Genomic DNA, 21,331 nt, shown 5'->3' on the forward strand with positions numbered 1-21,331 from the left:
AGAAATAATACAGAGAAACCACCAACAGGCCTTTTCCATGGAAAGAGCGAGGGGATCTCCTGGAGCTGCAGCTGGCACTGCCCTGGGGACATGCACCCACGGGGAGCACCGCTGGGACCAGGGGCGGGCACCGCTGCCGCTCAGATCCCGCTCCGCTGTTTCCTTGAGCGGTGGGGAGAGCCAAGCAGATGGCAGGGAGGTGGCAGGCGGCCAGATCCAGGAGGGGGGATTTGCAACCCCATGGTGTGGGCTGGGGCCCTGGCCAAAACCAACAGGCAGAGCTATCTAAATATGTACAGCCCTTCCCAGGCCAGCGGCAGGGTCTGCACTGTGGAGGGAACTAGCTGACTCGGTGAAACCCAGGAACTGGCAGCTCCCCTCCCTCTGGAAAGGATGCCTTACCCTGCCCCGCTCCCAACCCGGGAGCCTCCATCCCTTGCTCTGCTCCAGCCTACATTGCTGCACATGTGTCACATCAAACCCCCCAGCTAGGTCTGATGCCTGAAGGAAATAGGCCAAGCTGAGCTTTGGAAGAGGGAGAAACCACCGGGGCTGAACCCTCCTTAGCTTCATTTGAGCCATGGGTCAGGAGAGCACAGCTGAAATTCACGCCCATGCTCCTGAAACCCTTGAGATGCAGCTCACGGCACTTGTCCTGCTAGACTGGGGCGAGAGGAGGGGCACAGAGCTTTCAGGGTCACTCAAATACACGCAGAAATCCTGCTTTCAGGATTAAGCGAGCCCCACGCACACCCCCTCAGCCCCGCATCACTCCCCCCCAGCCGCCAGCTCCCCGGCCCTCGTGCCATGGAACTGCAGGTGCATGTTGCAGCAAGCTCATGGCAGGGAGCAGGAGGAGTTCCCGGCAGGACAACTTTGCTGGAGCTGCAGCAAAGACCAAAGCAAGGAAACAAGACCTGCCCTCCACTCCTGGGGGGCACAGAGGCCCTGGGACAGTTTTGGAGGTGTAGGTGGATCTTGTCTAATGCCGAGGCAGAAGAGGACTTCACATTAACACCAAACACTCCCCGTGCTCATGTCCCTTGGAGGGCAGAAGTGAATCATAGAAAATGGAAACCTGCAGATGCAAAAGGCTGAACTCCCACAGACACCATGGGGATTTGACTCCCAGACTCCCTGGGTTCCTCAAACTCCCTGCATTTCAAGTAACTGGCCACATACCAACTACATAAAAATTACCACTCAAGAAGTTCACCATCGGAATCTCCATCACCCAGGATTCTCCTTGACCACGTTTGGAAGCGAGTGCCCTCAACAGAAATATAAAGTCAGAAAAAAAGGCCCCGGGGACCTTGCAGCCCATCCTGCCGTGCATCGTGAGCTCAGTCCCTGCAACATCCTTCCCGCCGCTCTCCCCTCCCCAGCATCTCTGGAGAAGCAGCTCAGAGGGAGAACAGGCCAATGGGAAGTGGGACTGAAAACTTCATAAGGGAACTGTCAAAAAATGACAGGTGCTAACAGAAACGCAAACGGCACCTGGCCAAGCGTAACAGAGCTGTCAAGGAGAGCTGCCAGCGAGCCCACAGGGCAGCACGGGCTCTGCAGCCCCAGGGGAAACACGGGCAACCCGCAGCGGGCGAACGCCTGAGGGAGATCCAGGACATCCCTCCCGGGCAGGACAACACCCCAGGCAGGGAGTGAGCTCACACGGAGGCATCACCAGAAGAGCGAGGGGGCCGAAGAAGCCAGCTCAGACGCACATCCAGAGCGGTCGGAGTCACAGGGACTAGAGCACGAGAACAGAGGGGACGAGAAGCCAGCGCAGATTATCTCTATCTGAAAGGGCAGCCAGGGATTTTTTTTTTTTTTCCTCTCAAAGAAATGAAGTAGCAAGCATAAATCCCTGGGAGCTGTCAGAGCCCAGAAGTATTTTTCCAGGGACTGATAAAGAGCCTCGGTGCTGCAGATAGCAATGGCTCCTGGTGACTTCCACCGCTCAGAGGGACCGAGGACTCTGGAGTCCTTGACAAGCTCTAGTCTTGCACCCTCCCTAAAAGGCACGTTGTCTCATACAACAACGTGGCTAGAGAGAGATGATTCAAGCAGCTGACTTGAGGCAATGGAATTAAGAACAGATACTAAAAAAAATAATAAAAAAACCCAACAGAAACAGTTTCCCGTTCTTGAAACATGAGGCCGTGTGACCTCCTGGGAGAATCACTTCTGGACTCTGTGCATAAACACACTACGGACACGCACTAAACACAACCCAGGAAGCAGCCTGGACTGCTTAAATTTGAGGGGGAAAAAGGCAAACTGAAGTTGCAGGAGAACCTGGAACTACAGTTTCAGCCTCTCTCCTCCCACAGGAGGAGTTTTCCCAAGTTTTCTAAGGAGACTTGCAAGTCATCCTGGCTGGAGGGGCACACACAAAGCCCCGAAACAAGGTTCTGGGAAGAGGGCAGCTGCTGACTGCCCTGCAAACTCTGCCTGGCACCCAGCACATGACCGAATGAGACAGCAAGCCCACCCTGAGCTCAGCACCATCCAGCTATGCCAGTTCGAGCCCAGGAGAAGCACACCCAGACTGACACAGCCCTGCAAGCCAACAACTCGCCAGCAGCCCTCCCCAGCACAGCACAGCACAACCCTCCCTGGCACAGCACAGCCCTCTGTGGGTGGCTCTAAAGCAATCCCTGAGCTTCCCCAGACCCAAAGTATCCCTGTGCCCGGAGCTCCCACACACTGAGACCCCTCCGTTTCAATAGCAGCCACACCAGAGGCATGTGAGCGATGGCAGGGTGGAAAGCAAGGCCATGGTCACTTGGAAAGACACCTCCACAGGGCTGCAGGACACGCAGCTCTGCCCACCCACCACCGACGGGCATCAGTGCAGGTCCCCAGCCGCTCAGCAGAGCTCCTACAGCCAAGCCAGACATAACAGCCTCCCGCAGAGGCAGAGCTGTCTGCAGAGCTGTTTCCAATGGGTTTGAGCCTGTGTGGTCTCTGGTCCAGGGAGACTCTGTACAATAAACCTCTCTGTGGAAAACTCTACATCTTTAAAGCATCTTTCGCCAGTAGAAGGGAGAAAGCATCAGCCTCTATTCCACCCGTGCTCCCCCACATCCCAAAACACCAGGAAGCGATGCAAGAACCTCGCATCCCAGCTTCGGCCACTGCTGCGAGAAAGGAGTGCCGAGAAATCCAAAGGGGCAGAGAAACCAAAGCAACTGAGGGATCGAGCCAAACCAGAGCAGGGTTTAATATAGAAAAGGGAGTGGGAAATTGTAAGAGGAAAAGAAAAAAAAGGAGGGAGGTGGCTGGAAACAAAGAAAGTTCTTGGCGGCAAGCTGCTGCCCTTGGCCCCTCTCCATCAGCCTTCGCTGCAGCAGGCGCGCAGGGCTGGGGAAGGGAGTGCAGGGCTCTTGCACTGGGGGACACCAAAGCTCGGAGCGGGAGAGGGACAACCAGTCCCCTGCTCTGTCCCCGCAACTTGTCACCCTCTCACTCCTGCTCTGTGGACAGGGCGAGCTGGAAGAAGGGTCATGCTAGTTCAGATGGCACTGGGGAAGGCACAGAGAAGCGATGCTAGTGGTAACTGCAGGGCACCAGGGATGCTGCCACGGTCCCTCTGGTCTGGCAGAGGAGAGAGGCAGAAGCAACAAGTCAGAGCTGCAGTGAGGAGCTGGGTAACGGGGATACAGGCAGCATGAGGACCGGCATATCCTCATCACCACGGCAAACAGCCCGGGCCAACCTGCCCACGCGCCCAGGACTACAAAGCAGCCACCTCCCCTGGCTCCGATTCATCCCCTCAACTGTGACTGTGCCCTCCCTGAAACCCCAGCGAGCGGCAGCTCTTCCCACTCCACAGTTGTACAGCTGGCCAGGGCACAGTGCTGCCTGAGCACACAGCCAAAGCTGCCAGCACGGAAAGCGCACGCACACGGGGTTATGCCAAGCACGGGGACCCCAAGGACAACCCACCGAGCCCCACTCAGCTGCAGCACAGACCCCTCACTCGTACAACATATGCACCCGCTTGTTTGCTCTGAGTCACGCTGAAGATCAAACAGATGGATTCATTTGTTTCCTACTTCCCTCTGCTCCGTGAAACGGCCGGAAGATAGAGATACCCTCCAAAGCAAAGCTGCGAGGGATTGAGGTCACCAGACCTCCAAACAGGCAGAGGCAATGGATGGCCCCGGTGCTGAAGTTCGCTGCTGGAATGGAGTACAAGCACCAGCTTTCCACACGGAGCTGCATCCAGCTCAGTGGCCATGTGTCAGGCAGGATTTGGCCCTTCCACTGAACTGCGACATTCAAGGTTTTCAACAGCGTTAAGTAACATGACTGGGGAAGAAAAACAAAGGAGAGTTTGCGTTCAAGTGTTGGTTTTCACCCACAAAGCTCACAGTGCTCCCTTCAGTCCCAACTCCTTGAGAGGTGACGGGGAAGGAAGGATTGTTCGGCTCTGTAACGCTGTGCAGCGCACCAGGGCCAGGCGTGAGGACGGGTCCAAATTTCTACCAGCTATGGGCTCCAAATGCCCTGCCTGTGGCCTGCCTCGAGCCAGAGAGCATTGGCCAGATAACAGGAAAGGGGATGAGATACAGCAGAACCACAGGATACAGCAGCAAAACACCACTAAGGATGCTGAGAAAGCCTCAAACCTCTCGAGGTCACCGATGCTCAGAAACTCCTCGCCGTGGCAGAGACTCCAGCTTCCTGGGTTCAGCCTTGCTTCATACATCCTGGTTTTGCTTTTGCTCCCTTTCATTCCTAGTTTAGTTAACAGCCCCTGCATAGATTTCACACTATTCATTTTAACCTCCTGCTCCCTTGGTCTAAACGCACCCAGCTCCTTCGGTTCCCCACAGGACATTCCCACCATACCAAGAGCACGGTCACCCTCCCCAGAGAGCGTAGCACAGGGGCAGTCATTCCCTAATGCCCTTTTTAAGCCAAGCCACCAGTATGATTCACAATGGCAGAATAACACAGCTGTACAAGGTGATCCTGTGCCAGGTCCCCACAGAGCTCAGCTTCAGCTGGGCAAGTCAGGACCAGGGGACCATGACACACAGGTCCATGGGGGACGCGTTCTTCAGGAGACATCTTCTGCTCTATGCATATAAGGCACTGAAGAAACACTGAATCTGTAGATTAGCAGTTCTTGTCCTCTTGCCATTCAAGCACTCTTCTCTGAACATTCCACAATCAGTTCCAGATAAGCAATGAGGTTGAGCAGGACAACGAATGAAACCATGAATGGCCTCATCGCTACACGGAACAGGAGCAGAGAAGACACCTACCATCATGTTACAAATTCCACATCGAAAACATAACACATTGACTTTCTGAATGTGGTTTTCATCGAACTTGTTTTAAAATATCTATAGATGCTATCAACTAGGCACCAGATTCCAACACGCACTGTTAATTACTTTCGCAAGGCAGCTGCCACAAACAAGGTGGTTTAATATGCATGGGTATTCTCCGTGTTTAAAGTTTGCAATCTTGTTAACTGAGCTTGCAAAATAAACGTACACTGCACACTTTGTTTAAATTTCCTTTTTTCAAAGCGGTATGTAAGGCTGGGAAAGGAAGTCCTGCAAGAGCATAGTCCAGGTTTCCCAACAAACTAACACAACCAAACAGCATGCTGCTCTCTTTCCTGTCGGACGTATAGATATAATTTTGGTTTGTGCTCTAGAGCAACCATTTAAAACCATATGAACCACGGAAATGTTCTTGGTGGATGGGATTGTAGAAATGAAGATGCAATTCAATGGCATTGTTATTAAGACATAGAACACACACAAATTGCAGCCGTATTAGAACTAAAGGTGCTGAAGCTTGCCTAAGGGCAAAAAACCAACCAAAATCTGGATTTAGTAGGGAAAAGCTTTATTTTAGGGCTTCTACTAGAGAATAACAAACACAAAACTATAAAAAGATCCTGCGTGAAGTCCTTTAAAGGAAAATTCAGCCTGTGTCAACTATGGCTTTGTTTTGGGTCTTTTCTGTATAAACATTCATTTATCAGAATTTGAGACTTGGCCAGACCATAGAAATGACAGTCTGCTACTCCATCACCCAGAATGATTATTTTAAACTTTGCTCTTGGACTTTGCCTTTTCGGATTTGTAGTATGGCCCTGGAGCCCTTGCTGGCTGTGTCCCTGACTGGCACAAGCTGTAATCACCTGACATAGGATTGTGTGGGAACTGTCTCTGCAGGGTGACCCTCCAGCCACTGCCTGAAGGACGAGAGTCCCCTTCTTCACTTGGATGACGTGCTGCCGAGATCCCGAGCTCAGCCGTTCTCTCTCGACAGGACCAGAGCAGTGCATCCTGCAACAATCACCTGCAAAAGGACCATTTCTCGCTACCTTCCAGGTACTGCCCATGAAAAAAAGCGTAAAGACACAAGCGGCACAAGTGGTGAAGCAGCCGGAGTCAGCAGCCCAGGAGAGGTGCCACCACAACACAGCGTGATACAGTTTCACAGCCGGCAGAGCAAATTCAAGGCCCTGTCACTCAGGGCATGAAGCTCGGTTATCCTTCCCCTCTCGGCCCTTCCATGTGCATGAGCACTGTGCGGGAACAGACGTGTTGATCTCGCACCATGCCAACACCATGGCAGCAAGAGCCTTGCAGGAGCACACGGCTGACTGCGGGGCAGAAGGCGAGGGGACCACATGCTTCGCCTGACCCCCGCCAGCAGCGCTCATTGCAGGGCCCACCAAAGGCTTTAACACCTCACCGGGGAGAAAAGCAACCAAGAGGCCATTCCCATTCTCCCTGTCCCCCAAATGGCTTTAAAGACACCTGGACTTTCTTTGAACAACTCACCCAGCTCCTCCTGACCTCAGGTCAGGTACTGGGCTGTCACCAGGGTAAGGAAATGGGACAAGCACAGTGTTGTCCCAGCATAAGCTTCCAGGGGAGCACGTCACCAGACACACTGTGAGAAGCAGCAAGACAGCAGCACACTGCACTGACACTCTTGCACCAGGATTTGAGCCAGCGTCGGCTGGCACGGGGCTGTGTTGGGGTCCCCAGATAAACCCCGACACTCGGTTCAGCACACGTTCGAGCCGGGACCTGGCTACCCAAACCCTACCCAGCACCTTGCTGCATCCTTGCTCAGCCCGAGCCCCACAGTTTGGGGGAACATTGTGCCTCCTGCTTCAAATCAGAGCTGCAAAAAAGCCCAAGTTTTTGTGCCAGGCAACACAACTCTTTTTGTATCATTTACCAAGGTGATGGGCGAACCACGCCAGCCTGAATAGAGCTGGCCTTTCCCACAGCCCCTCCCCACCATGGGTGTCAATGAGGACTTTGAAGCACTGGTTTGATCTCACTTTTCTGGGAAACTGGAATCCACAGCTTTCTGCTGTGGCCTCACTACAGCCAACACAACTGCACCTTTGTCCGGCAAAGAAAAGCCTTTCGCCGACGCAGAGAGGAGGCCGAGCCAGAGCGGTACGGGTCACTCGCCGGTCAGGCCAGCACAGAGGCAACAGGAGGAAAAGCCGGCGTGCTTCTCCAGCCTCCCTGGGGATAGCGAGCGGCTGCCCCAAGGGATGGAGAACACATTTATGCTCAGCAATGAGAAGCCAGAGAGCAAAGGTTTAACACGTACACTTTGTGGTTGACTTGGATTTGCAGCATGCCAGCAGATACAGTCTAAGGTAAGATGACTCAGCCGTGATTTGCTGCCCCTCCTCTCCTTCCCCTTGCAGAAGGAGGAAAAAAAAAAAAAGAAAAGAAGGGTTCAATTCCATATAATTAACTGGCTTTGTGAATCTGCCTAGTTCCTATCAATTTCCTCAAACGAGATGAGTACTCCCATTCACTCCAGTACTGCCCCAGGGAGGCTGCTGCTTGCAAGCTGCCTGCCCCTCCCTGGGTTCAGCCCCGCTGTGGGCTGCGCTGGCTCACGCTGCCGGGTTTCGGTCCAAGACAAGTACGGGGAAAGGGAAGAAAGAGGCAGAGGACTCGAGCCGCCAGCTGAGGAGGGAGCAGGCAGCAGAGCAGCCTGGCTGCACAGCTGGCTGTCATGAGCTGTGCGCAGCCACCTTCTCCCACTGCCCTGGGAGCTTCTGCTCTGGTGCACCCACCCAGCTGCTCTGCCGTACATCTCTCTCTTGAGAAAACACCTCTGTCCCAGTTTTCCAGCCTCACAGAGATTATTTGTGCTATGCCCAACTCCACCCTCCCCACTCCTGCGGGCAGAGGGTGAGCAGGGACAGTGCCCAAAACAGACCATGTCCAGCGATTGGGGTGCATGTCCCTGCCGTGGGCACGCAGGTCTGGATGGGTGTGAGGAGCCCCCAGCCCCAGCAAGGGAACAAGAAGGCCCAAAAAGGAGGGTGAAGGAGCAGCTGCAGGCAACCCTGTCCAAGCCCCGTTATGGAACCTGACAGCGGTGCAACACATCCGCCAAGACAAACAGAAGTGCACGCAGCTCAGCAAACCTCCTCACGTACATGCTCCTCCAGATCGGATGCATAACCCAGCTACGATGAGTAAGTCTGGGATGGACACAGCAGGAAGCAGGGGGCACATCTGGAGCTGGGGCCAGGCTCAGCCAGGGCTGATAAAGCCCCGGGTCAGGCAGGAGAGGAAGAAGAGGTGATAAGGTATTGGGCGGCAGCAGCAACACCACATTTACAGCCTCCTTTATCCTCCCCTCCATCCTGGCTAGAGCTGACCTGCCCTCTGCTTTCCTCCAACTGTTGCTCACTGCCACAAACCAGCCAGGTTAACCTAGAGAAGCCCCTGATCTCCCAGGAGCTCAGGCTGCTCAGCTCCACCAACACGACATGCTTGAGCCAGAGTGAACACTACATCCTTGCAACCCAAACGTGCCACAAACAGTGTGTCACTGGGTCACCTCAGCCTAAGGCAAACGAGGCAGGGAGAACATTTTGATCTTTGTTTTACAGTTGCTGCCAGGATTCACCCACAAGGTCTCCACGGGTGCCTGGAAGCACACCAAAGTTTAAGTAATAAAAAAAAAAAAAAAAAAAGAAAAAAACAATCCTTTCAAAACAGACAAACCCACGACAGTTTGGAAGATGCCTCGGAGCATGCAGGAATGCGCTCCCGGGGCAGCTCACGCAGAAGGGGTGCAGGCGACACGAGGGAACACCCCCGCAGGGACGGTGGCACCGTCCCAGGTGCGGAAAGGAGACACCAGGTGGTCCTTTGCACCGGGGCTCTGCGGCCAACAGGTCTCAGAGCCCCTCTGCCAAACACCACTCCCTCACGGAAGCGGAGACACCTCTGGTGCTGCCCCCTCCTCCTGCCGGAGCCTGCTGCCCTGGGAGCCCCTCCAGCAAAATCCCGCCCGCAGCTACTCACGGGCACGTCCCGGCGCGTCCCCGCGGAGGGCCCGCACAGGGTGACCCAGCGCGGCGATGTCCCTGCCCGCCTCCCGCATAGCGGGGGGCTGGAGGGAAGCGGCAGCGCCTTTCCCCGGTGGCCGCCACGGGAGACGCCGGGGTGGGAGCGACAAACGCGGCAGCGCTGCCCTCCTCCTCCCGCCTGTCCCGGGGCCGGGGCTCCGCGGCCGCCGCCGGGGCAGCCTTTGTTTGCCCAGGGCCGGGCGCGGCGGAGGGAAGCGGAGCGCCCCGCGCCGAGCCGCGCCGAGCCGAGCCACTCACATAGTGCTTGTTGGGGATGCGCCGCTTCTGCACGTCCAGCACCTTCACCTCCGCGATGCTCCGCCTGGGCATGCCTCTGCCCCTCGCAGCCCGGCGCCAGCGGCGAAGAGGGGAGCGGCGGCGGCGCTGGGGGAGGCACTGGCGCTCGCAGCCGGGACCGGAGCCTGCAGCGCCGCGCCGGGCCCCGCCGAGCCGCCCGCCCGCTGCCGAGGGCGGGAGGCGGCCCCGGCCCGCCCCGGCCTATCCCGGCCGGCGGGGCGGCCCCACCGCCGCCCGCTTAAAGGGGCGACCGGCGCCGCCCGCCCCACGCGCGGCCGCTGCCCGGGGGAACGGCGCCCCGCGGTTCCCCGCCCGGAGATGGAGCGGGGAAGACAACTCGGCTGTGTCTCTGCGGAGGGCAGAGTTTTTCGGAGGGGGGCTGCTGGCTGTTTGCACATCGCGGGGAGGCGGCTGCGGGGTCGGGAGGTCCGGGCTTGCCCGGCACGGTGAGCCTGTGTGTGGGCTCCATAATCAGGTTCTGATTCTTCTCCCTTGTCCCATAACAACGGCCACCAAGGCAGTACTGACTTCGTTACCGACAGCCGCATCCCCAAAGGATCTGAGAAATGAATTGAGCAGAAAAAAGTGGTTCGTTGGCTGTTGGTGCAGTGAAATCAGAACTGCCTTCTCCAGGACAACCCGCATACGTTTGGGAGCTGGGAGCTGAGCCACCGCACCGCACCCCGTCGCTTCTCCCTGGCAGCCCACCCCCTCGTGCCACGCTTCGTGCCCACCTCTGCCCTCGACGCAGCAGAGGAGAGAAGGCAGCAACTGGGCACTTCTCCACATCAGCACCACCCACGACCTCAGTCTTCCCAGCAGCTCCTCAACACGTGGCATAACCACAGCTCTCTTCCCCGTTGGGCTTTTAATTACATTAGAAAGTTACCCAAGGCTCGCACTGGCAGGTCATTAGCTTTCATATGATTTTAATTTAATCATAAACTCATCTCATTCCTTAGCAGCTCCTTAAATGTGGTTCCTTTTTATACTGTTAACTTTGCTACAATCACCCCAGAGAATTAATGGAGGCACAGGCAGGTTGCCACGACTTCATTGCCCCCCTTGCCCTCCCAAAGGGCTCATCATCCTCCTCCCCCTCACCTAAGCCCAAGACCACAGTTGCCCCTGCAGAGACGGCTGCAGAAAGGATGCCAGGTTATCCGAAGGGGACACCACGCCACCAGTGACCTCCCTGATGCCTGCTGGCATGCCACCACAGGGCTCATTCACTTGTGGACCAGCTGCACATTGCTGCCCTCCCTGCCCTGGCCATGCTGTCACTCCTCAGCCAGACCTACGTGCAGGTAGGTGGGCAGGAGGCCACAGAGAGGCCCCAAGAGCCTTTCCTTCCTTTTCCCACCAGAAAAGCCCTGACACTTATGAGGGACAGTGGAGCTGGACCTTGAAGTGTTAGTCAAGAGCCAAAGCCTCGCAGAGCAACAACAGGCAGTAGAACTGCAGCTTTGGATGTTGTGTGGATGCCCAGGCTCAGACAGTTTTACTGGTTTTAAAAGCCCTGAAAGATGCATGAATCTTCCAAAGCATGTCAGGAAAACATCCAAAGCAGTTGTGCGTCATGTTGGTAAGAGAAGAAACGTACACTGAGGAGTTGCAGAACATTAGAGAAAGGGGGATTAACAGAGGAATGAAACAATTACCGGTCTTCATACACTGAAAGGAGAAACCAAGGTAGAGAGCAGCTAAGCACACTGCAACAGAGCAACACAGAGGAGGATGTAACCTGAAGAGCTGAGGATTGAAAGGCCAGGGAAGGGGGCAGCAGGGACAACAGAAGCAGGTAACTGCATATGCAGACCACAACAAGAAGCACAGAAACACACTGAACAGAATGCAATAGATGTTACATTGCAAAGTGAGGGGAATTAGGTAAGGCAACTGAGTTACCAATGCTACAGCAGCAGCCATCCCATTTGCCTCGGGTGCTAGTTTGCTCTAGCTAGCAGTGACCGCAGGGCTGCCAGGCACTCGGGGAGAGGGTGACTGTGCCTGAACGTTGGTCCCGTGTATGCAGAGCTCGTCAGATGCAGTCTGGTAATTTGGTTTTACAGGAGTGCTACATCCCTTTTACACTGAGAAAAACACAGCCATTTGCTGCCCAGTCTATCTGTACAGCAACACAAAGTCCACCATCCAGACATTTTGGACTCACTACCCACAAACCCTAGGATCAATCTGCGGTAAAAAAATAATAATTAAAAAACCCAGCTGGGAAGAGCAACGGGACAACATGCAACCCAAAGAGCACTTTGACCTATAGGTGCAGCACCCACGAAAAGGCTAAACTGTGTTTTCTTGTCAGATTTGTCTGGTCTAGCTTAGAAGCAACGATAACTGCAGTAGACAGCGATGGTGTAGGACAGCAAGGAGTGCCGGGCAAGCAGTTGATGAACAGCTGGAGTCCCAGCTGCCACCAGCTGCAACACCCCCAGCATGCAGGACCCTGCACAGCACACCAGGGTGGGAGAGCTGCTCTGATAGCCAGCATGGTAAGGACCAGCAGCAGAAGCAAAGAGTGAGAACAAGCAGGGAAATCAATGAGATGACTCCAAAAAGGAGTCTTCTCCCTACTTGTGCTTGTAATCTCATACTGGCCACATACTCAAGGGGACAGAAATCCTATCTTCAGGCTGTCACTTCAGCACAGAGCCAGATGTGGATTTGAGGAGAGGGCGGGACACAAGTTCTGCCCATTTCAGACCTACGAACACTGGCAGGGAGCCAAGCGACCGCACAAAATCAATCGGAAGCACTTAAGCATCGGCATTGCTCCCACAGCATCGTAATGTGCTGAAATGACTCTATTGCTCCTGGACCCCGACAGCACTGGGCACCGGCTGCAGCCTGACAGCTTATGAGCACCAGAGAACAAGCAGAGGTTGGAGACAATCGCAGCTAATGCTGCAATATGGCTCCTGTGTTTAATTAATGAGTCTGACAAAAGCTGTTGAGATGAGCAGAGCATGGCTTTGGATGCTGACCCCATCGCTTCCGGAGGCAGGCACCCCAGGGAGCTGGCCATAGAGATGTACAGCCTGGCTCAGGAGGTGCTGCACCTTGGTCATTTATCAAGGAAACTGCCAAGTGTTTGCTCAGTGAGCTCAAACAAGGGTTTTGTAATTGACCTGGGAAGCCCGTGCATGGCCCACACCTCTGGTGATATGGCTGCAGCGGCAACAGAGATCTGGCAGCAACACTCCCTACAGTGAGGTTCGGTGGTACAAGGGTACAGGTGCAACTGAGGAGAGTTTTGGAATAAACCCGTCATCTCCTGCTGCCCTAACCAAAGGTTGAAGTATTGTTGAGCCAAACAAAATAACTACACAGCAGAGGTCACCACCTACTCAAGAGTCAAGATCTCCTTGACCCACGTACACTCTTCTTTCTTTTTGTCAGGATCAGCTGAGCAATTTAAAGCAAAAGAGCAAAGGATTTCTGAAAAGCCAGCCGTCAGCTCGGACGTGCAAATGGGTTTCCACTTGGCTGTAAGCAGGCTCCAGCTGTTTGGGCACAGCCAGGCGATCCCTGAGGTCTGTCAGGTGTTGGAGATGGAATGAGCAAGCAGTGACCCACTGTCAGCCCTGACCTGCAGAGGAAACACTGCCTGCAGTCTTTCTGGCACAGAGAGGCCACTATTGCTGCTTGCTTTTTAATTTAAGAATGAAGAGCATGTGCCAGGTGGTTAAATGTTCCCGGTCCTCCTCTGTGTACAGGACAAATGCATCTGTCTTCCCCAAGCTCCCTCGCTAAGATTAGCCAAAAATGATGCTCCTATCACGAGAGAGGGCAAATCTTTGCAGCTGGAGCCCCACAGAGCAGTGCTTACCCATCGTATTACCAGGGCTGGAGTGCACTGATTCTCAGCCACCACCAGGAATGATTTTCCACTGCTTTGACCCCAGTATTGCTGGTTTTAGCTGAGTGGTGTGGATAACACTCATCACAGTCAGCCTGGCAGCAGATTGCACCCCTCCTGCACAGAGCTACGGCAGCAGGGACAAGCAGACCGCGTGGAGGGGATGCTCAGGCCTCGAAGAGGGGGAGGCTGTCCTGGCACACGTGTGCCAGTGGGCAGGGGAACCCCAAAAAACTCCTGAGGACAATGCTGGAGAGGGAGATAAAACACTGAAGCACTGATGAGAAGCAGAGATCCAGTGAAAGGTGTGCCATAGGGAAAGATGAATCTAAAAGAAAGAGCGAGCAAATGTTTCAGTGGAAGGGGACGGCTCAGCTCCAGCTCTGTGCTTGTGCAGGGCTCCAAGCCACTGGTTCAGTGTGCATGCCATCTAGTGAACGAGAGAAAGAAGAACAAACAGCATCCCTTGCAAGCCTGGAAACCAGTCTCAGGGAAGTCCCAGTAGGTGCCTGTGAGGGCAGGTGGGGTGCCAGGGCAATGTGTCCCTGCCACCCAGCCCCATCCCACCCAGGAGAGGGATGACAACAACAAACCCCATCTGGAGAGGCTTGGCTTGCTCAAGCCCTTGGTAGTTCGGCATCCGGAGAATTAAACCAGTGCCCAGAGCAGCAGGAGAACATGTAACAGTGTTTGGTTCAACAGGGTGCAGGTGACTTTTGAAGGACATGCCTAGAGCAGTGCTTGCCTGCCACTGCCCTCCTGCAGTGAGGGAGGGAGAGCCAACGCAGCAAGAGGAGGAAGGCAGGTTAGGCACTTGCCCCAACTCCATGACTGTTCCTGCCTGCTCTGCTTTTTCTTCCCCCAGAGAGTTTCACTGTCCCCATCAGAGCACAAATGCTGCAAAAGCCTCTGGGCAGCTCAGAGCCCGGCACAGAGCAGGTAATGAGGAGAGCCAAGAATGCTACAGCTGCTGCAGCACCAGCAACTTGTCATTTCTACTTTTAAAAATTAAGAAAGATTTTTACTTTTGCTCTGTTTTCAGCATTACACCAGGGCAGGATGGTAGATAATGGTTATTTCTGGAATATACAGTATTTTCCATATATTTATAAATATAAGTATCCTCATGGTTGAAGCTCCCCTCAGGCACTGCGCTAAGGACATGCAAATGAAGATACTCCCATGAGATCCTCTGCTTCACTGGGACACATTAAGTGAGGCCATTTTTGACCAGTGTGTCCCAGGAGATGGTGCAGTCCTGGTACATGTGAACAAAGAAGATGTCTAATTATGTGTCCTCAACTACTTCATTCCTTACTCTCTCATGGAGCAAAGAGATGGGCACCTTCATGCTCTGCTCTTGTCCTGTCACCACAGGGCTGCTCATGCAAACCTCAAAACCACCAACTTACAGTAACAGCTCCCTCCCTTTTACCACCTCCCATCTGAACTCAGAGCCTGCAATGTTACCTCACCAGGGCAGACAAGGTAGCAAGATAATTTCACACATGAAACTCAAGGCAGAAGTTGGCAGGCTCTGGAGCAACCTTCAAAAAAACACTGGGAAAACTCTACCAAATCCTGGGGCTCGTGTCAAAGCTGCCCTTGCACAGTGTGTGTGTGTCCCTGCTTGGTGTAGGGCAGCTTGATGAAAGAAATCATAACTAAATGGGCAGGTAAAAATCTCCAAGTGCAAAATGGAGACCACATAGGCCCTGTGCTTAGTTACAGAGGTGGTGAGAGCTTTTCGGAGCAGGCCAGGGGAGCAAGCAGAGGTCTCCGCCTGCCCTGACAGGAGAAGATGTAATCTGTATCTTGGCCTTGTAACACATATCTATGATCCAAGTGCTCCTCAGCTGAGGGCGGAGTGGGAGGAGACAGGGGGGCATCCCTAGGACCTACTTGTCCTAAAAAAAAGCAAGGGAGCTGAGGCATTTGACTGGTATCTTGTTACGGCCAGACAAGCTAATACAAATCAGGAAGGAAAAGCCATGCATACATGGTGTGCACTCTTCAGACGCCAGGATGCAATACTCCCTCTTCACCAAGCAGGGTCAGCCGAGCACCATCTTCACACACAAGGAAGCCATCGAGACAGCGGCTGCTGCGCTTGGGTCTACCAGTTCCACCTTCTTAGCAAAGACGTGCTGAGCTGCAGCGCGCAGCAGAAGTGCTTCTGAAGCAACGAGCTCTGTTTTGAAGAACTGGAAGTTCAGCCTTGCAAGGTTCACACGGCAGAACTGGCTCTGGAGGTTTCTGTAAGTCAGTGAATCCCAGTCTAGAAGCAAAGCTGGTCTGAGGCCACAGCTGGTGATCACGCAGGAAATCAGACACTTGCCCAGGTTTCTGAGTGTGTTACTTTATTAGAAGGGTCTTTACATCACAGTGGTGGCCCCACTAAAGGCATTTTACAAAATATTAAAAAAACCTTTTTATTCAAAGCCACATTTTAAAAAATGGCATCCCATCCCCCCTCAAAAATAAGTTGAGTTTATTTGTGGTTACTTCTGAAGAGGAAACAACAAAACATCCTCTTTTGAAAGGGGGGAAAAAAAATAACCATCCTGTAAACATGACAATCTGAAGATGTGCTCCCCTGCCCTCTTCTAGGAGAGGGACATGGTGCTAGAGCCCCAGCACATCGGCAAGGGAACAGAGAATAGGGAAAGGGCAGGGGACAACACCATTCCCACCCTCCATCAGCAAAAGCAAAACTATGCTCCAGGGTGCAACTAAGCTGGACTGGAGAAAGGGACAACCGATTTACCATGGGGGCATCGCATCAGCTCTTTGAAAGCCCCCAGAAATAGTCTCTTTCCTTATGACTGCACAATATCTAGAGAGAGCTGATGCGCCCTGGGCTGGTGCAAGGCAGCAACCAAAGAGGCAAAGCAGTCCTTCAGTTGGAGGAGGTATGTTATGAACAGCAAGCAGCAGGAGATTCTTCTGCAAGTCACATTTAACATTAGAAAGGACAGGCACTGGGTACTGATTTCTGCAACAACAACCATTTCATAGAATATGTTCAGCATGACCCCAAGCTGGGGCTGCCAGCACACATTTCTAATGCAATTAAAAGGCTCAAACCAGCACAATGATCAGGAACAACCCCCTCCATTCATTCATTTTCCATCAGCTCCCAACCTGGCGCTATCATATTTGAAAAGCATAGTCAATGCTTCTGGAGTTGGGAGAGGCAGCCTTCCTAGGAGGACAGGTCAGTTACTGGAAAGCTGCTATGCAGCCTGCTTGCAAAGGGTCCCAGCCCTTAAGATGTCCACCCAGGCCATATTCATTAGTAAAGACATCGATGGTGTGGATTCAGGAGCAACTTGGAATGGCCCAAATAGATGTAGTCTTGCTAGTTTACAAGAAGCTTATAGATAATGTATTATGAACTCTAAAGGCGTAGTAAATGTAAATGCACTCCACAGATAAAAGAGGTGTTAAAGACCTGGCAGCTGACTCCTTCACCTAGAAGTGCACTCCTGGCACCTAGAAGAGTAGCGCATCACATTACCACCTTTTCTTGAAATGCCAGTATGTCTCTAAATCAACACAGGAGACTTTAAAATACATACTTTTTTTTTTTTTTTTTTTTTTAGCAGAGACATCTTTTTCTTTCTGGGGAAGCAGGCTTAAAACAATAATGTCCAGAGATCAACAGAGACAAAAACTTAAGTGCTACCTTACACCTTTTGGTTGTGTAAAGAAGAAGGTGCGGCCTGGTGAGGTCTCTGTCCCCCATACCAAGGTCTGTGCTCTGGGTCCTACCCAGCAGCTCAGCCAAGCACTGCCTTGTGCAGGTGGAGGAAGGCAGCACAACCGAGGCACACTGCCACAGAGCAGAAAGGACAGAGGGCTGGACCTGCAGCTGCTCTGCCGCTCTGCAGCAGGACTCTAAGCTGAAAGCCATGAGAATCATACAAGAAACTGTGGAATATCCTAAGCACATGAGACATCAGTGGAGAAAGCAATGCTGAGAGTAACAAGCCACCATGACCTGTCTTCACATCTCCTCTTCCCTTGCATCCCTTGCCTCAAGACTACTTTCTTCCTTCCAAATGATGCTTCGCAGCCCATAACTCTGACTGCAGAGTGGCCACGCTGGCTGACCCACATGGCCCACACATATATAATCACTTAAAAAAAATCTCAAGCATGTGTGATCTTGAGAGTTCTGGCAATAACACCCTTTGGCCCCTCACTTGTCCTTACCTGAAGGCACATGACTGTGACTGATACCTCACAGTGTCACCACAGGACTGAACACCATTACAAACCTCCCCCCCTGCACATGCACATACACTTCTTTAAGAGACAAAAGCCTGCAGCCAGCTGAACAGTTTATTATGCTATAGTCCAGTCTCTGATAAGACAGTGTTACCTAGGTGCCAGAGGGAGTGTGGTGCCAGCAATCATGGCAAATGAAGAACCAGAAGCATCTTTGGAAGGACGTCCAGCTGGTCCCCTTTCTGCACAGTCTGCATGAGGAGGAAGAGGATAGAAAAAACCCAACCTCCTCTCCTCAAAGGAAGAAAAAATTCCCTATCACTGTCTCTCCTTTGAGAACAAAGGGCCACCGTGGATAGAAACAAATCTGAGGCAAGTGTTGGGGGGCCACAGGGCCAAGGCTAGCCTAAGACAATGGCAAAGCTGCTCTGCCCCAGACTAGTCCTTACAGAGAACTGGGAGGAGGAGCAGCCACAGTGGAGAGAGGCTGACCACCTCTGTACAGAGAGCAGGAGCCACCACCTGTTTCTCCTGTTCAGAGCAGTTATTGCTTCAGGCTGAGCTGACAATCCCGGTGAGCACCAGGCTCACGCGAGAGGCGATGCAGACAGCCAACAGTGCAAGTACGATCGCAGAAAGGGTCCTGCCCAGCTTCCCAGCCTGGAGCTGTGCTGAGCAGGCCAGCTCCTGGAAGAGCCAACAATACTTCCAGTCAGTGTCCCCTAGTGCAGGACAGAGGCCACGTTTATCCCAGACAGAGCGAGGGGACAGGAGGGTGCTGTTGTGAGAAGAGGCTGCTGAGAGGGTCTTCCAAGTCCAAGTTGCCTATCTGCAGTCCAGGAGGACACAGCAAGTACCAGCTAGTGGCCTGCCAACTGCGAGGTGTTACGAGCTCTCTGCAGAGCTGAACGGGACAAACTTGGCGTGTTTGGTTGGGGATGCTGGGGTCTGTCCATCTGCCTCCTCACTCAGCTTGAAGAACATCTCCTGTTCACGCTTCTTCTGGTTCAGCTCATCCTCCAGGGCCTTAAGCAGAAGGGAACATACATAAGAGATGTATTTGAGATATACTGGAGCTACAGACAACTGTTCCCTCCAACCAGCCAAGCAGGACATCCTGCTCACGCTGAGGAGGCACTACCTTCTTCCGTGGCCTCAGCTTGTCCCGCCACTCCTTCATGTGCTGGTTGTGGTTCTCATCCAGGGACTTAAGCTTCTGGGTTTCGTGCTCAATCAAGAGGTGACACTTCTCATTCTAAACACAGATCACAAACCACAATACCCATTAAAGCAGCTGGGACTGTAAATCTAGTGATCAAACAGGACTTGCTTCAGCCAGAGGCATCCAGAGCTCTGAGATCCAGAGCACGTTTAGACACGGCCACAAAAACCTCTCAAGGCAGAGCAAGGAGACATCAGTTCTAGTTCACTGACAGTCCTCTGCAGTCAATTCTTACGCCATGCTCCCTGTGCTGGAGCAGAACCAGTGCACAGGCAGCTCTGAGAGGCCAAGCCACAAAGAACGGGTACCTGCAGCTGCTGGAGCTCATTGGTGTTGCTCTCACACTGCGCCTGCATGTCTTTCATCTGAGTCTCGTGCTTCTGCTGCTGGTGCAGCCGCTCTGCTTTTTGCCTCTTCTCTTCCTGCTGAGCAAACTGGAAGAGAGAAAGGCAGACGCCCGTGTAGGCGGCGTTGCTCTGATCGCTGAGGCTGGTTCAGAGACCAGCCAGCTCGCACTATCATATAGGAAAGAAAGAAAAACCCCAAGGATGCTTCGCAATACTAGTCACAACGGAAGCAGTGCTGAGAACCACACCTGATGCCACAAAAGCCAAGACCTCTGGCTCCCTGCAGTGGGTTAGAAATTTGGGAACAGTTGCCTTTTTCCGACTTCCCTTCTGGCAGTAGGCCAGCAAAGTACTTTGCTCCCAAGCCAAGCCTCAACCCTGGTGCCCTTTGCAAGACCTGACCTGTTTTATCTTCTCCCGCTGCTCAGACGCACTCCCGCTGGAGTGGATGTGAAGGCTTTTCTTGTACATGGCCATGCGCGTCTTCCCTTCGCTCCGCTGGATTTTTGGGAGCCGGGCTTTCTCCTGCTGTTGCCGAATTTTCAGCTGCTCTATCATGCGCTGGTTGTATCGCTGCATTTGTTCCCTTTCCTGCAATGGCAGAGGGACAGGTATCAGAGGAGGAAGGACACCTCAGGCCAACAAGAAAGAGCTGAGGAGACCAAAGAGAGCTGGAGAGCAGACAGGAGTTGCATGGAGGTGGTTGGTGACAGACAGCTCCAAGAGGAAAAAGAGGTGAGGGCAGCTACTGAACATGCTGTGAAAGCAGAGAAGCGGGCTGGAATGAAGCAGAAACAACCATGAGGTGTGCTGGTCTTCACTTGATGCTCTGGGAATCCACCATCCCACAGACTGAACAGTGACAGATTTCCAGAAAAGCCGCCAAAATTCACACCTGCTTCTTGTACATTAAATGCATGCAGCGCATAATATACATCCCAAGCAAGCAGGTTGATTGGGGGTTGGACTAGATGACCTCTGAAGGTCCCTTCCAGCCCTAACCATTCTATGATTCTATGATTATTCCAGTCCCTTTTCACTAATAATGACCAAATCTCTCAACTCCTAATCTACCATCCACCCTTCACAGCCTGGGAAGGAAACCTCCCTTTTGGGGACACCCACGCAGCCCTGCTGACCGGCATCAGCGTAGAAAGGCGCTAACTCTTCACCTTCTCATGCTTCCGGAGCAACTCGTGTCTCTGGAGGAAATATTGGTCCTTTAGCTGCTGCTTGACAAGCTGGTGTTTCTCCTGTTGCTGATGCTCTTCGAGATCCCAGATGCACGCCTCCCGGTCTGAGGAAGGGAGAAGGGTCAGGAGACAACCCACCCTGGTCCCCCAGCTTGATCATGTGCAGCATCCCAAGCACAAGCGATCCTTACACACGGGAGCAGTACAGCAGACTGGGGTGGGGGGGGCGGGGGGTGGGGCGCTGATCATTCACCTCCTGTTTTCCAAGATAAATTGGTTGCAAACCATATCAGAGAATCATTTCTTGCAATTATGAAGCCTAATTGGTTCGTATTTGTAAAGCGCTTTGAAGATTCAAGTGCTAAGTATTATTATTGTTAAACATTTAGACAGGATCTGGCAAGGATGTTTTTTCTAAATCCTATCCTGCCAGCTTGCAACTCTGTCACAGCATCTGTTGCGTGGGAAGAACCAGCGTTGGATAAACCCATCGTTACAGCGTTTGCTTTCCTCCTTTCCAGCTTTTGCCACCCACCTCTCATGAGCTGCTGCTTTTTGTTAAGGCACTCGCGTTCCTTGTCACAGATCTCTTTTTTGTTCTGGGCAGTGATGTTCTTCATGGCTAGCTCCAGGTCCTCCTTCTGCTTGGCCAAAAACTCCTGTTCCTGGAAGAAAACAGCAGTACCACCATGAGGCCTCCTTCTGCTGCAACTTGAAAAGCATCTGGTGGTATTTTAGAAACTGCCAATCCCTCAAGGAAGAAGGATGCTTCTGTCTACTACG

General features: G+C 53.1%; 2 protein-coding genes across 3 annotated transcripts in view; both read right to left on the minus strand.

Annotated features, from left to right (window-relative positions):
• Positions 1–9,709, minus strand: part of SH3PXD2B (SH3 and PX domains 2B) — a 77,260-nt gene extending 67,551 nt beyond the window's left edge. For both annotated transcript variants that reach the window (XM_086621548.1, XM_086621547.1), the window contains exon 1: positions 9,638–9,709. In XM_086621548.1, the coding sequence (XP_086477674.1) occupies positions 9,638–9,709 (72 nt within the window). The remainder of the gene's footprint in view (positions 1–9,637) is intronic.
• Positions 9,710–15,905: 6,196 nt separating this feature from the next.
• The window catches only part of STK10 (serine/threonine kinase 10), a 51,304-nt gene continuing 45,878 nt past the window's right edge, over positions 15,906–21,331 (minus strand). The window contains exons 14-19 of the mRNA XM_086621582.1: positions 21,084–21,213; positions 20,528–20,652; positions 19,758–19,946; positions 19,317–19,442; positions 18,928–19,041; positions 15,906–18,812 (exon numbers count right to left, since the gene is read on the minus strand). Coding sequence (XP_086477708.1) covers positions 18,672–18,812; positions 18,928–19,041; positions 19,317–19,442; positions 19,758–19,946; positions 20,528–20,652; positions 21,084–21,213 — 825 coding nt within the window. The 3' untranslated portion in view covers positions 15,906–18,671. The remainder of the gene's footprint in view (positions 18,813–18,927; positions 19,042–19,316; positions 19,443–19,757; positions 19,947–20,527; positions 20,653–21,083; positions 21,214–21,331) is intronic.

The sequence above is a fragment of the Tauraco erythrolophus genome, chromosome 16, assembly GCF_009769465.1.
Source record: "Tauraco erythrolophus isolate bTauEry1 chromosome 16, bTauEry1.pri, whole genome shotgun sequence".
Classification (NCBI taxonomy): Eukaryota; Metazoa; Chordata; class Aves; order Musophagiformes; family Musophagidae; genus Tauraco; species Tauraco erythrolophus.